The 17,376-nt window shown below is 27.3% G+C and overlaps 1 protein-coding gene across 1 annotated transcript; it reads right to left on the minus strand.

Annotated features, from left to right (window-relative positions):
- Positions 1-5,124: 5,124 nt before the first annotated feature.
- On the minus strand, positions 5,125-14,492 carry LOC113373916. The gene is made up of 12 exons (XM_026614183.1): positions 14,304-14,492; positions 13,155-13,205; positions 12,068-12,138; positions 11,476-11,658; positions 11,089-11,284; positions 10,818-11,019; positions 9,589-9,840; positions 8,953-9,124; positions 8,258-8,431; positions 7,550-7,648; positions 7,156-7,335; positions 5,125-5,307 (listed from the first exon to the last, which is right to left on the minus strand). The coding sequence occupies exons 1-12, from the start codon at positions 14,305-14,307 to the stop codon at positions 5,125-5,127; spliced, it is 1,767 nt and encodes a 588-aa protein (XP_026469968.1). The 5' UTR covers positions 14,308-14,492.
- Positions 14,493-17,376: the final 2,884 nt, after the last annotated feature.

Raw genomic sequence — 17,376 nt, forward strand, 5'->3', positions numbered from 1 at the left:
GGGCGTGTATCACTGCAAAACAACAAAAACTCTGGTTCCAACATCGTAATTTTAGCAAAAAAATGGATTTGTTTTCGCAATTTTCGAAAAATGTTTAGACTGATTTCGGAAGATTTTGGTACGCTGATCTCAAAAATTCTATCTGTTTTTGGATAAATCCACATACACCCGCGAAAAATCGAAATCTTTGGTTGCAAAATCGAGTTTTTTTTAAAAAAAAATCTACTTTTTTCGCGATTTTCAAAATGTTCTGATTGGTTTTGATTGATTTTGAATCGCTGAATTCGAAAATATTATCCGTTTTTGGATAAATCCACACACCGCTACGAAAAATCAAAATCATTGGTTGCAAATTCAAAATTTTACTAATGAAATGAACATTTTTTTCGCAATTTTCAAAATGTTATGACCGGTACTGCCCGTACGACCAACTTGACGTTTGAAAAATTGCCAACTTTGAAGCTGATTTTAGCTATGAAGCCGTCGATAAATTTGTAATTTTTTTGATTTTGGTATAAAGATTGTACTTGTTGTGCTTACTAGGAGCAGTGCTGGTGGCTCGCTCGCCGAAGAGAGTGGGGAGTGGGAGGTGGAGAGGTAAAAAAAAAACTCTCCTAAATCCTATACAGCGATTTCACTTTCCGGTTCAGCGTTGAAACTTTTTTATGTTCTTTAGTGTTCCCTCACACCAATTCCCAAAGCTAACACTCGAATGAAATGAAGTCCACTTTCGTATTTTTACAACGAGAAAAAATTACTGGGACTTAGTTAAAATTTTCTCGTTTAGAAATTTTCAATGTGGGTCTCATTCATTCGAATGTTGGCTTTGGAATGATATAGCATGCATAAATAACTCGTCTGTCTTAATCGAAAACGTTTCAAAAAATTTGGAATTATTTAATTAATCAATGAAATGAAATTATATTAATCGAATCAAAATTGTTTATATGACTTGATAAAACATGTGAAATCTTTACAATTAAACGAGACAAAAACAAATGTAGTTGACTTGAATAATATACAAATTATTGGAAAAAGCCATAAAAGAAATTCAATAAAACTTGTAAAATAAAATAATAAAAAATGTTCAAAAACTTGAACATTAAAAACTTCAAAAATGTTTAAAGCTGATTGTCATCCTTTAAAAATTGAGTTAAATAATTTTTACAACTTGAATCGAATAATATATTATTACAAGTTTATAAACTTGTAATAAACTTCAAAACTTTTATTGCATGTCCTGATCAAAATTGTTTTTAGCTGATAAAAATCTATAATTTAGCTATGCAGCGATATGATTGAATAAATTTAAAATAGAATTACGATTTTGGTGAATCATATTGAGTATTTTAAAAATTTTGATCAAAACCAATAATCGTGTTATCAGAAATAAGCATGTTCATGCAGTCAATACCGCTACAGGGAAAACACATGATTCTTGATACTAGAAATATCAATTACAAATACAAATATTTTTTCAAACAATTCTGAATTCCACACAAAATCTGCTCATAGTGTTATTTATAGAACAGAAGAATTTCTGGTGGAATATTATTATGGAATTGTGATAATATAAATTACTTTCAATGTCTTTGATACATAAGAACAATATAATTTTTTTTCTTTTATATATATTTAAAACAAGTGTAAAATAAATAAAACAAACTGAATCAACATGTTTTCCCCATAGCAAATTAAATAAGAACATAGTCTTTTACACATATGTCTGCCTAATTAATTCTTAAAATCTATTATTCGCATAATAGTTGTATTTGAATAAACAAAAAATAGATTGTATTACATGCATTGAAACAAGCAACAAAATAATAAAGTATGCCTTACTAATGATATTGACTCAAATATAATAATATAAATAATATTTTCAGCAGATATGTGTATATAACTATATATGTGTATATTAATAATGCTCGAGCCAGAAAGTATTTCACTAAAATATATACAGGCTGCTTTATAAATGACATCGGATAAGAAAGGGACAAGTTCTCAAAGCACCTTCCAATTAATTTCTTTTAATATGAAAAACAAGCATAAAATACATAATTAATAAGAAATATTATTATTACAAACATAAAAAGTAGCAAGTAATACAAACTCGGTCATTAATTGTTAACCTCTTCCAGAAAATAAATTATGAGTAATATCTTTTTATTTATATCTATTCAAATTATAATTTCACTGAAGATGACAAACAATATTTTGTCAAACAGTAAAGATTTTCATTATTCTTTGATATGTATTTGGTGAAACTGCTTCAAAGTCTTTCCTAAATCTAAAATTTAAAAATAACTTCACACACATATACACATACATACAAATATTTAGAACAATGAAAGTGCATTAGATGTAGAACAATAAATGCCTGTATATAATATCAGAAATATATTCTTTGACTCACTTCATATAAAACATGCTTTGCACTCACATTGTTAAAAATCCTTTGCAGCAGCTCTCAGAACACAAAACCAATACAGGAACCACCTCCGGAGCATCTGCCAGAAATCTCAAGTACTCGACACAAAATCACTATGTTAGAACCACTGCATACCTTTGACTTTTACATGTCTATTCGACATTTTGCAATTGTCCCGACTTATATGAAAGACTTTTGTGAACTTGAAATGCAACTTGAATGGATATGGAGTGAAACGCTCAAGTATAATCTACAACAACATGCACATATAAATTATACATCTCAATATTGCATATATATATATATATATATATATAAATAAAGGATACAGGGGCTGTAAATAAAATGTTTCATTAAAAAAATGATTCAAAATGGGGGCCCTAAAAGAGATAATCATGACAAATCAAAGTACTCCTGAGCACTTCCACACATATCAATTATTTTAGCTTTTTATGAACGTTTTACGATGAATTTTTTTAAAACAGGTTGTTCTACAAAATTCATTAAACACTTTGATGCACAAATTCATTAAATCTAATCAAGAATTTAATTAAAAACTCTTAATTAACGCGACCGCATGCTTATTCACAATTTTTTTTTGACATTTGAAGAGAATGAATTTAGCAAAATGACCACCGCCAGCACTTGCACTATTCAAAGCGCCAAATTCAAACAGAACATTTAAAATTTGCAAAATTCATTCATTCATAAAAATATGTTCAAAATGAATAAATTTGCTTAAAAATATAAAATTTTTTAGTTAAAACTGTTTTATGAAATTATTTTAGCTTATAAGTGTTTGATTTAGATTATTATTATATTTAAAACAAACTGAAAATAATATTATAAATGATAAACCATAAAATTTATGATTAGGCATCTGTCGTGGTCGAGATGGTTAGGTCGTAGGATCTGTTGTAAAAGGAAGCTCGAAAGGCAGTTCGAATCCGCAAAACAACATGTTTGTTTAAGAAAAATGAGGCAAATTCCTTTTCGAAAATATCTAATTTTTCGGGTTCTTCATTGTGTTTAGCTCTTGTTACTGTACATTTTGTTCAAACTGAAAACTATGTTACCAATCTATGAACATTTAGGTTTTACTCTATGTTTAATTTTTTCGTAAATATTAATAAAATAAATAAACAGCAGAACAGGTGAGCTGTGCCTTGGTTGAACAAGTGTCTTTAATAGTAAAAAAAAATTATATTATAAATGTTAGATATGTTACTTATAAATATCAAACATGTTACAATAACAATTGTTATAAATATTATTATTAACATTAACACTGTGCCAAATTCAATTAATAGCCTATCAACGATGGCATGGTCGAGATCATTAAATTGCTTCAATGTCCGGTGTTGGGTTTCGAGTTCGAATCCCCAAGCAATTCGTTAAAACAGTAATTTTATTAGATCCATAAAACCTGTTTGGACAAAAGTCTTTCCCAAAAAAGTTTCTTAATCATCGAACAGCCGAGATTGTAAGGAGACCAACACGGTCAACCACGAGTCGATGTTCTGATATTCCTCGCATCAATTCCTGAAAGCGCACGCAATTTTTCTTCCAAAATTACTTTTAAAACTAAATTAAGGTGCCGGTGCCGCTATTCGACCTTGATACAATTTCGTAAAAAAAACTACACTTGATTGTAATAAATATAAATAGAAAGGCTGTGGGTTGAAGGTAAGAGACGTATGTACCCCAGTAAATACATCTGAGCTGGAGATGTTTTTAATGCAAGGCCACGTTCACAACGTGCGATTAATATGAGCTGTATATGAGTCGGATTAGATTTACATGAATTTTCCATATTGCTAAATGTGGGATGAATATGAGCTATATATTAGACGCTGATTATATGTTTTACATATGATTTTTCCATATTGCTGAATGTGGGTGATATATGAGACACTGAATATGAGTTTTACATAGTTTATTCATATTACTGAATATAGGCTGTATATGAGAGCAATATAGGGGACTTGTATATTATTTAATTTTATTATATACACGACCATGCGCTTCGCAGGCATAGTATTATCCACCATTCACGGATTAAATGATCTGATTAAAATTAAATATTTTTTCAATTTCTTCAGGACTAACTTAATTATTTTATTCAGATGAATTTCATTGTCCCCTACTCACAATAATAAAAAAATTCAACATATGTATACAAAATATGTAAAAATATATAAAATTTCAAACTATTTTCTTTTCGATTCCCTTTTACGCGGTTTGAAAAACTGTGCAAAAATAGGTTTTACTGTATTTAATAATTATAATTTCTATATTTGAATATAGCCATGTTTCATAGCTATAGCATTCCCAATTCTCATTTTACCCTATTGTGAATGTATGAAGCAGGGGCGGTGTAACCTGGTCATAATATTTTGTAATGGATGATTGAAATAATTCTGTATATTGATTTCATAAAACAATTTATATTTCCTCGATACTCATCAAAATTTCTATTATTCAATAATTCTATTATTGATAGTAGAAATTAATAACATAATTTAGATAACTAATTAATTTCACTAATCAATAAAATACTATTAATTGACATTGATAAATAATTAAATATTAAATATAATGTTATGAATTAGGAAACTATATTATATTACTGTATAAAGCCGATTGGCGTATAAATAAATAAATAAATAAATATATTATTTATGTAAATTGGTCTAACTATTGAGTCGTTCATTATATAATAATATATCATCATCTAGTAATCTTATAATCGGGAATACATCACAAATTTCAGAATCTCGAAGAATATTGATAGTCTTCAAACATACTTGCAAAATATGTTCATCTGTCTGCTCGTTTAAAATGCGTGAAAGTAAACTAACGAGATCTTCCAGAAACTGAAATAGTATTAATTTGAATATATTTGTTATGTAATAAATTAGAGTTTTTCATTAAAAGAAAAATCAACCTTTGTTTATATTATTTGTTTGCTGAAAGAAGACACTTATCAAGTATCAGAACGTTTAAATAAAGAATCATCAACATTAAAAGCCCAGTCAAAATAAACAGTCTTAACTACAAATAATACTACAGATGCTGATTATCTCATTATAAATAAAATATTAAAAGTCCTACTCGATCCGACATCTGCGATTTTTTTCATTCAAGATTGAAGGTACAAAATTCAGATTATCCCAATTTTCCGCGAAAACCACGAAAAATATGAAAAAAAAGTTAGGAAAATTTGTTTATTATAAAATTCTGTACAAAACTGTTGTTATACTTTTTAATTTCCCGTAGGGTATTTATATAGTAATGGCCCATTACTATGCATTACTAATGGGCCGAAAATCGAAAATGAATTTTTTGCATTTCTCGACGTTTTGAAGGTTTCTGAACATTTTGGCATACCTCAGAAAAAATTGATGTGTGTGTGTGTTTTGTGTGTTCGCATTTTTTCGTTCACGTTTTCGGGCGCACAGATAAACCGATTTGAATGGTTTAAAAAACATTCGATTCCTATTTATAGGGTGATGTTTTGGCAAAGTCAGGTCCAGCCGTCACGGAGATAAATAGCAAAGAGTGCAAAAAATAGAAATCGAGTTTTTGAAAGAACAAATATTAGACAAATGTTACAGCATTTATATAATCTATTTGAAAATAATTAATATTCCTCGAACATTTCGTTACGGTACGGGAAGTTACAGCAATTTGCCTTGAGGCACGATGCCATACACCACTAGTTTCCGTTAGAATCATATTTTCTGAGATATTGTCTTTTGAGAAGTAGAAAAATTCATATACTTCATAATATACCAATGCAAATATAAATAAATACACCTATCCCCCGTTTTACCCAAAAACCGTGTAACTCAAAAACCTCACTTTTTATGGAAAAACCGCGCTAAACGAAAATGACCTTTGTGTCAGTTATTAATATTAGGAATAACAAATACATTAAACAAAAAATAAATATAAACATATTTAATAATTTATACGAAAATTAATTTATTTCAATAATAAAACCATAGATAAAAAATTAAAATTGGTTTAAAATTCTTTTACTTCATAGTTTTTTATTTTACCTTTTTCCATTGAAACAATATTATTTTTTATAAATTGAAGATTATGCAAAATTCTTTAATTTCCTCATATTGATTAAATTTATCTATCTATCTATATATCATTTATATAAAAACAATTATGCTCTTTGTTTTGATATTTCAAACAAACGAGCATATATACATACAAAATTTAGTTTGGATCATAAAACATTCCCATCTCATCTACATATTTTCATCATAGATTACTAAGAATTCGTAACTGTAACATATATTTTGTAATGTTTTTTGACAGTAAAACAATTAAAATGTTATTGTAGATATAAACAAATTATAGTTCAGTGTTTGTAGTTTCGTGTAAATGCTAAATTAATAAACTCTTATAATTTTTTTTTTTGTCAAAAACTGAACTAAAACCAGAATCTTTCAACCTCGAATTTTTGTAACTTTAACCTCGAATGAAAAAAAATCGCAGATGTCGGATTGATCGAAAACTCGACTTTTTTAGATTTATTTGGACTGGGCTATAATACATTTTTTAGTATTGGCTGCTGTTTATATCAAATATGTCTGAATGTTGGAAAAACATTCAAGATATATATCAAGATTCTTTCATGGTCATTGAATTATATTAAATGCAAATTAAATGTGCAAATTTTTAGAAACAAAATATTAAATACTCACAGACACATTATTTTTATATAGCATATAATTGAAATATTGAGGTATTTCCAAAACCATCATTACACATTTTGAATTAACCTGAAACATTCTTTCGATAATGGGACAAATAATGTCATACAATGTTTCAGTTACCAAGTCCATCTTTAGTCGAATTTCGAGCAAATCAAGTTCAGTGAATTCCTGTGAATATGTGCTTCTTATTAGAAATATCAATATATGCATATAAAAGGTTATGGATGAAAAACAATAAAAATCCTTTTTTTCATTAATGTTTAACTTCGCCGTCTAATTTAAAATAAAAATTGATGATTCATTTCAACACAATGACATTTATATAAATTATATAATTATATAACAATATGTTTCAACATCAAGAGGCCTGATATATGCCTACCTTCATCTTCAAGGTATGTCTCAGACACTGTCCAGTAGAAGCTTCTCGTATATATTGAAGATGTATTTCCAATAATGTTTCGATTAGCGTTATCTTTGCCTGAATAAAATTGGGAATAAACTCGATATTAATCAATTAACAAGATTAAATAAAAGCTATAAATAATTCATAACTAATTCGATCAATATTCGAACAAGTAAATTAAAACTCCCCAAAAAAAATTAACTTATTCAAATTAACTATTCAATTAAATTAACTATTCAAATTAAAAATTATAAAAATTTAATTTGTTTATATATAGTTAGGATTTTTTTCTTATTTTATTTTCAGGATGAAAATTTTTAATGAACAGAAAATTTCATATCATTTTGACGTTACAAGCAAACTTGAAAAGGAAAACACGGCTGAGACGGAAGAAAGTAGTTAGGCGAAAAAAAAAAAAAAACAACAGGAAAACTCAGTATTATGTGATTCGTAATTTATTTTTAAAATCATAGTTAAAAGATGCCTTTATATGCGTATGAATTTTTGTATCAATAGATTGAATAAGTTTTCTCATTTTTTTTTTTAAATCCCACTGGTATTTAAATACCACTGGAAATTTGAATAGAAAGTAATAACATTCAGCTAATAAAGTTTTAAAAATACATTTTAGGCACATAACTATGAAGTATTCAAGCAAAATACTATAAAAAAGCAAATAGTAACCTGTTCAGAAAACTCCACATTCAACATTTCAACTGCCTCTCTCGAAATAAAATCTCTGATGTCATAAGAATAATTTAGCATTTCTATTAATAAATCCACCATTTTTCTGTAATCCTTAGTTGAAATTTCACTCCAAATAGCATCCACAAACAAATCAGTGTCCCTGTCTACATTCTTAAAAATATATAATATAACTATAAAAGCCTATATATAAAACCGCTGAAATTGATTTGTTTTGAAATAAATGTTTAACAAGGTATATAACTTTTTAGACACATAATAGTGATAATGATAATGCCAAGTCATAAGTAAGTAATTATAATTTGCAACAAAGCACTATTTGACAGTAGTCACTAATATATATATATATATATATATATATATATATATATATATATATATTTAAATATGTAGACATCAGGACTTTTGATTAAAACATTGCCATAAAATTTTGCACTTATCTGCTAATTGTGAAAAACCGTATAAGCCGATCGTCGTAAAAAATTAATTAACTCGAATTCTATATGATGGTTAAATATGGACAAATTTTGCTTACATCACCAAAGCACTGATCATTTTTTCAACCTTTGATAAAGTTTTAAAATCAAACCACTTATCATAGACCCGTAATATTTAAATAACAAAAAGATAGAATTAAGTTAAATTGTAAAAATAAAACAGAAATCAATATTTACCTTATGTTCCAATAAAAATAAAATTAGATACTGAATATAAAAAATATCATATTCCTGTGTTATATAAAACCAAAACAAAGAACCTGCGGCTCTTGCAACTTTTTGATGCAAATGAAAAACTAACTTAAAAACTGATTGCAATTGTTTTTGTGAAAAACTATCAGGAAACATCCTAAAATTAAAAGTTTAAAACAGTCATTGAAATAAATCATTTAAAAATACATTATTTATTTTAAACATTTTTATTAATAGTTAATAAAAACTTTGAATAAAATTTAACATGTGATTTCCAATAAATTATTTAACAAACAAGCTAGTTTTATAACATTTAGTATTGGAGCACACAAATTCAAGAATTTAAGTTTTTTAGTTAACTATTATGGCATCAAAAAATGTTTCACTTGTTTAATTAATTTTAACATTTTAGTGCTAGTTTAATTTTGAAAATTTTGTGTTGAATTTCAATTTGTGGATGAACTGCGGACATAACATTTATTTTAAATTTATATTTTTTGTAATATATCTTCAAAGTTTGTTACTATCGCTAATTATTATTATTTTGTTATCATATAACATGTAACTTTATATTTATAGCAAGAATAAATAGTTTTTAGTTAAAAACAAAAAAATACTTACGCATAAGACAGTTTTGTTATTTCAATCCCGTAAGATCGAATATTCGAACCTCTTCGAAAGCATAATCTAATAATTTTATCCGCTTTGTCTTTAGTAAATTTTTTAAGTTCAGTTTCTTGTGCATTTTGTGATTTTGAACATAATTGATATATATGTTTTAACAAAATCAATGCAGTGGCTCTAACATTTTTGTCACGAGCATACGTTGTTCGAAGAATGAACTTCAAATTAGACACTTTGCAATAAGTTAGACTGAAACAAGATTTAAACAAACATGAAAAAATAGTTTTATATAATTTATATAACAATAACTATAAATAAATACAGAATCAAATTAGTCCTATATAATTGTAGCATAAGAAAAATTTGCAGAATATTTAATTCTTGATTAAAATGAAAATTGTTTAAATTGAAATATTAAATCTACATAAATGAGTGATATGAAACTTTAAACCAAACTGAATTATATTTACACTACGATTTATTTAAAATTATAAGATTGAAAATATAAAACAAATATTTCAAAAATATTATTAAACTAGTATTATTAAGATTTTATTTTTAAAATTGCTGATTACATTGAATAACTTGCAGTTTTATAAATTTTAAAATATAATGAAAAATACAGGAAAACACAAAGTTAACAGAATCAGCTAGTTAACGAAATCAAAACTATTAATATGTAGATAAATATTATTATATGTATACTGTCTATTTTTGAAAGGTTCATATATATATATATATATATATATATGTACATTGGACATATATAAATACATTGTATATATGTATATATATATATATATATATAAATTTATGACTAAATAAGGTTGTTGTTAAGGTCTGATCGTGACACCAAAAAGTTTATATGAATTCCAAGTGTTATAATCTACGAACGCAATATAGTGGTAAATTGCAATTTAATACTTGAGATTATTGGTATAAACAATTATTCTATTATTAAATAATTACAAAACTTAATTTCAAATATATAATTATATAATTTATACTTTATTAGGAAAAAGAGTAAAAAACAGACTTTAAAACAAATTAAATAAAATATACAAATAACAACAAATTAAATATACAATTAGTTATAAACTTGTTTTTATCTTTGCAATAAATTTAGTGTACCACTTCATAAATGTTGTATGAACAGAAACGCTGATACATTAAAATTACAGAAATTTTTCCACTAACATCAAGAACTATAATAATGGAAAACATACCTAAATTTATCATAGATAAACCACCTTTTTATAGACAAGATATATAGTTTCAGAATATCCTTTGTTTCTATAGATTTCATATTGGGCTTGATAATAATTTCATAGATTTTGTTCATTCGCAGTCCTAATGTTTCTAATTCTGATGTTTCCATGTTCAGCAAATTATATCTTATCCTAGTCATTGGTGTATATATTGATAGGGCTACAGAAATATGATATGCATTTTATCAATAAAATATAAATTTTATCAAATTTAAAAAATGTTAACAACCTGTTATAACAGACAAAATTCGATGATTTTTGATGAAAGATTTGGACAACAGATCTAGAAAATAAATCATAATTTCCATAAAAAAAGAATCTAATATAACGTGGTCTCGTCCAATGATTACTATCTTTTTCAACATATTGCAATATTTTTCTTTGAATAATCCTCTTTTTGCATCTCCCAATAAATAAGGTTGATCCTTGAATTTGTAAAGAAGATGTAAATACTAATGCCTATATAAATACTTATAATATTTGCATTGGATCACACATTATTTTCATGGCTTTATATTAAAATCGCAATTAAACTAAATCAAATTAGTTTACTTTCTTTCAAAAATTTAAATGCCTCAATCATTTGTAATATAAGTTTTTACAAAAAATATCATACATTTTTATATAAACGTTCCAAATCATTAATGGTACTACTCAAATGCCTCTGTATAAATGTTTCATCTTCAGGTATTTGTATTTTGTAATCATATCCTAAAGCAGAAACAAAAACTTGAAATAATGCAGCAGTTGCACTATATTTACTCTCAAGATACCAATGGATCCAATGAACAGCTATTGTCTGCAAAAAAACTATTGATTAATTAATAAAACAAAAATATGCTTTGCATATTACTATAGTTCCAGAAGTTAATGAATATAAATGAGTTGTGGCATATTAGAGTATGATCGGGTAATCCATGGTGTAATGGTCAAGCTCTCAGACTCAGCGATGCCCATTTTCACAAGAAAATATAGATCAAAGATATGTTTCAAATTGAAAATTGCCCATTTCGGGCACTGCGGTGTAAAACGACAATGGCATATCTCTCACATTATTTTTCCCTGATTTGAGTTGGTGTTTGAATCAGCTCAGGGCAGTACTACCCATTATTAAAGGTTCGTCTATTATTCCAATAATTAATTTTAAAAATATTATATTTGTTAACCTGCAAACACAAAACTTTATACTTAATAGTAATATCACATACCCTTTCTATAGCTCTCTCATTTTTCAATAGTATAAACACAGCAAGCTGATTGTCATCGATATGTAAATGATCTGAAATATAATACAAAATTAGAATCTTTTGCTGCATTCAAACAGTAATGAAAAGATATATATATATATATATATATATATATATATATATATATATATATTAGAAATGAGCTTATATCCAAAGCCGGATCGGTTAGGATTTGACTCCGTTTCGGTGATGAGTTATATCCACTTAACAACTCCACAACTCCGACAACTTTGAAACATAATACTTGACACAAATGTGTTCTCTAGTGTGTTATTAACATATCTAAGGATTTATTACGACTTTGGAAATAGTTTACAAATAGTTCAAACATTTTTGTTTATTATAATAATTACTATTTTATGCATTTCAACATGCATACAAATCTCAAATTGACAAAAAACTATGGAATTAAAATCAATTTTGTAATTATATTTGAATATGTTTATTTTTACATGAAAATAATGCAGTGAACCTTATATATGAAATAACAACAAATCTTTGTGTACAATATTTTTCAGAAAATAATAATACCTCACATTCTTTTATTATTTCCTTTTTGAGAATTAATTATATATCAGGTAGTTAGATGAACATAGTATTACTTTTACACAATTATAAAATAATTGCGTAAAAGTTATAATATAATACTAAATATTTTTTAGCTGGTTGTATACCATTGAAAAATCTTATTTACGGGCAAACATTATCGTATACAGAATATAGAATACAAAATAGCATTGTTTTGAAACATTATATACCTGGAAAGTCTTAAAACTGGCTGTGAAACGAGAAAAAGACTACTTTTTTCGAGCCAAATCTTTGTATTAGTAAAAAATCTCAAGCAAATATCTGCACATGTTAACAGATTTAGTATAAGTTTAGGGAAGTCGGATATGACAAATCTTGTGAGACAACTCCACTCGGATTCACCCTGAGAGAGAAGTTGTATCGGAGTGGCAACTCCGGAGTGAGTTATTCATTTCTAATATATATATATATATATATATATATATATATATATATATATATATATGAAATTATATATTACCAACACTTCGTCTAGTATTTGGAAAATCCTCACTTGAATTTGTAGAATCATCTGCAAACATTTGTTGAATTTGTATTTTAATTTCAAACAAAAAGCATGTGAAAATATTTTATCAATAAAATAAAATATTTGGACTCGCATGAAGTAAACAATGAAATAATACAACATTGTAAATGCTTCACATTTGCACATTTATTGGAAAAAATATGTTTTGATGTGACACTTCAGAATTTGAATTAAAAATCTGGTATCAATATAACACAAAATTTAAAATTTTAAAAAATTTAAAAAATATATTTGCAATTATTAACTTCCCGTAGGGTAAGTTATTGTAATGGGCCGAAAATCGGAATTGAAAATTTTTACATTTCTCGACGTTTTGAAGGTTTCTGAACATTTTGGCATACCTCAGAAAAAATGGATGTGTGTGTGTGTGTGTGTGTGTGTATGTGTGTGTGTGTGTGTGTATGTATGTGTGGATACAAATTTCCAGTCACGTTTTAGGGCGCACGGATCAACCGATTTGAATGGTTCAAAAAACATTCGATTCCTATTGATAGGGAAAAGAGCTGATTAGTTTTTGGCAAAGGCAGGTCCAGCCGTTTCGGAGATGCGGAGCAAAGAGTGCGGAAATTAGAAATCGAATTTTTGAGAGAACGGAGTATCCGATTTGAATGATCTAAAAAACATTCAATTAGTAATGATTGGGAGAAGTGTTTATTAGTTTTTGGCAAAGGCAGGCCCAGCCATTTCAAAGATACGGAGCTAAATATGTAAAAAATGGCAGTTTTTGAGAGAACTAAGCGTCCGATTTGAATGATTCAAAAAACTTTCTGCTTGTCTTAACAAAATAATTGATTTTGGAAAAAAAAATTTTGTTCGATTTTTTTTTTTTTTTTTTTAGTTTTTTGTTGAAACAAATAATTTCAACTTTGCAATTCAGTTTATATAATTCTTATAAGTATTAGACAATGTTACAATATTTATAATAATCTATTTGAAAACATTCAGTATTCCTCGAACATTTCGTTACGGTACGGGAAGTTCCAGCAATTTGCCTTAAGGCACGATGCCACCCACCCCACTAGTTTAATTTTTAAATGACGTTTTCATTAACATAGTTTGAGATAATAAAAATGTAGCACTCACCCATGTTCTAATAAGTAGAATATATTTAAATTTATAGATATGAGAGTAACATTAAGCATAAATTCAAGTTTTTATAGCACTTTACAATTTGAGCATTGTAAAGGGCAATAAAAAGTAATTTTCACTCATAACATTTAATTATTGAGCTAACTATTGTGTCGAATTTACCCTTAAACCTTAAATTATTGTTACAACCCGTTACAACACTACTAAAATGCTATTATAATATTGTCTAGGAATGTGAAATTTAACATTAACTTGTGGATTTCACCATAACCTCAAATCTTTGACATTTGGCGTTCTTAAAAAAACGCGCAAAATTTAAAATATAAGTAGTAAATTGTGTTCTAAAAGTAGATTTATAACACAAAATTGTACTTGGAATATTTGATCAAATTTGATTAGGTTAGTATAGTCTAAAGTAAAATAATAAAAGTAGAATAATTTCAGAAAAGCTAAGCTAAAATAATGATTAAACATTTTTTAATGAATTTTTTACTTATATTTTAACATTTAGAAGAAATACATGAAAATGGCAAATAAATGAATATATTTAATAATATTGAAACCAGAATTAATCGTTTTACTCATCTTTGGTTCGTTGACCCCCAGTAACACAGCCTTTTAATTAAGTAAGAACTAAAATAACATAATAGTTATTAACGTAAAATGCAACTGTGCACATAGTTCAGACAAAATGACATGTAATACTAATAATAAATGGTAGTTTGCCCGAAGGCAGGTCCACTTACCATTACCACTATTTTCGTCCCCCCTATTTTTCATGTATTTTCGTTTTCGAACTTCTGTTTCCATGCATCTTGATCCTGAGTCCTATTTTATCCTCGACGACGCCGTGCAGGAGGTTTTCTTTTAGCTGAAGGGGTTCGTTCCAGTTTCCTTATCTTTTCAGGTTTATGCTTAGTAGAGTCCTTCCTTTGCCCACTCTTCTCAGGACTTCTTCATTTGTTGTCTGTCCACTTTATCTTCTTCATCCGCCTCCAGTAGCACATTTCAAAACTTTCCATGTAGTTCTTGTCGGCCTTTCTTAGAGTCCATGTCTCCGATCCGTACAAAGCTATGCTCCATACGTAGCACTTTATTAGTCTCTTCCGCAAGTCAAGACTCAGTTTGCTCGTTAACAGCATTTGCTTCTTGTTCTGATATCTCTCATGCAGTATCCGTCTCTGGTCAGAATGCTTCCTAGATATATGAAATGATTCACTTCTGCCAATCTTCGATTTCTTACCGTTATCCTCAGAGGCTCATCTCTTTTTGTGATTCTCATCACTTTCGACTTGTCGATGTTGATTTCCATTACGTATCTTAAAATGGCATATAGGGTAAGGAGATACTGTAATACTTATTTTCAAGAACGTATTTCACAAGTTACAGTTATGATAGATTGGTCCTCTTTGGGACATCAGCACATGATCCATAAGTCCAAAGGAACAACCAACCATCTGATTATTGCAATAATATTGATCAAAATCACTAGTGTTGGCATAAATTAATTGATTTCAATAGAAATAATTACAAATAACAATAAGTAAAGACCCCAAAATCCATGAGAAAAACCTCAAAATAAATTTTTGATGTATATTAACACTGATTACTCACGCAGGACTGTGATAATGACGTACAACATCTGTTGTAAGAATTAAAATAGAACAACTATAAGATTGCTAGATGTAAGAGAAATTTTGCCTTAAGGCTAGTTAATCGATTTAAATTGAAATTGGGAATAAGCTATTTAGATTGAATTTCCAAATGTTTATTTCAAAAATAACCTTTTTGCTAAATTGTGATTAATAAAATTTTCATTTAAGTTTCAAGAATATATAATTGTGATTATATTAATAATTGTGCACAAACATGTGCTCCTAAAACTAAGTCCGTTATTATCAATTAAATGAGTTTATATAGTTCAACCAATTTTTATAGGCCTTTAATATTGCATGGGGTTTGTTTGATACCTGAATTCTGTCTATATGTTAGATATCATTAAAACCACTGAACAAAATTAATTTTTTACAATTTAATTATAAAGAAACAGCCGATTCTAATCAGCGCGATTCACAAGTGATATCTTTCGAACAATTCTTAACTTCCTGTAAGGTAAGTTATAGTAATCGCAAAAAAATCTATAATGAAAATTTTCATATATATTTACGTTTCAAAAATTTTGGCATACTTTAGAAAAAATTGATGTATTTATGTGTGTATATATGCAGGGCCGGATTTAGAAATTTGGCGCCCTGGGGCACTGACAAAAATGCCGCCTCATCCCTGAAATTCCATTCCAGTTTCTATATATTTATCCCGTACCAAAAATTAAAATTAAAAAAAAATTTTTTTTTGAAAACTTAAAAAAAAATCAATTTTTGAAATGTTTAGTATTTTTTATATTTTGAAATTTTTGGCAGCGCGATTGCTTTGAAAAAACTTTATAATTTCCATAAAATTTCAATATATTAGATATAAAAAAAAGTTTTTTAAAGGGCATTTTTTCATTTTTCTAAAAATTTTAAAGTTCTTTATAAAATGTAATTTTTAGTACGAAAAGTTCCAGTAATATGCAGTAATTAATGGAACAATGCCATGCGTCACTAGTTTAATTTTTTTTCGGCGCTTTGAAGTGCACAAATTTGTCGTCTTAAGAGGGCTCGAGATCTGAAGAACATATTTTGCTTAAACTTTTAGCTCGTTTATGAAACTTTATATTAGCCAAATTGTCAAATTTGATAATAAGGTATTAACTAATTTAATGATTTACGTTCGGAGAGAGAAGCAAAGCAAAATAATAAATTTTAATAATCGGCTATTTGAATCCAAATTTTGCATTGCAATCGTATTGTGTTTTATATAAATTAACAAAAGTTAATTATATTTCTTGAAATAAAGTGTTATTAAAAAAAATTAATTAATTACATTGTATAGCATTTTTTTCTCACTATCCATATTTTGTCGCCTCCAAAAATTTGCCAAAATGTTCGAGAACACGAATTAACCGATTGGAAAAACTCCCGACTTCTTCCGTATTTGAGAGAACGGAGCATCCGATTTTAATAAT

Source organism: Ctenocephalides felis, unplaced genomic scaffold (genome assembly GCF_003426905.1).
Source record: "Ctenocephalides felis isolate EL2017-DRISC unplaced genomic scaffold, ASM342690v1 CF-g0.4_SCAFFOLD_01604, whole genome shotgun sequence".
NCBI classification, from domain to species: domain Eukaryota; kingdom Metazoa; phylum Arthropoda; class Insecta; order Siphonaptera; family Pulicidae; genus Ctenocephalides; species Ctenocephalides felis.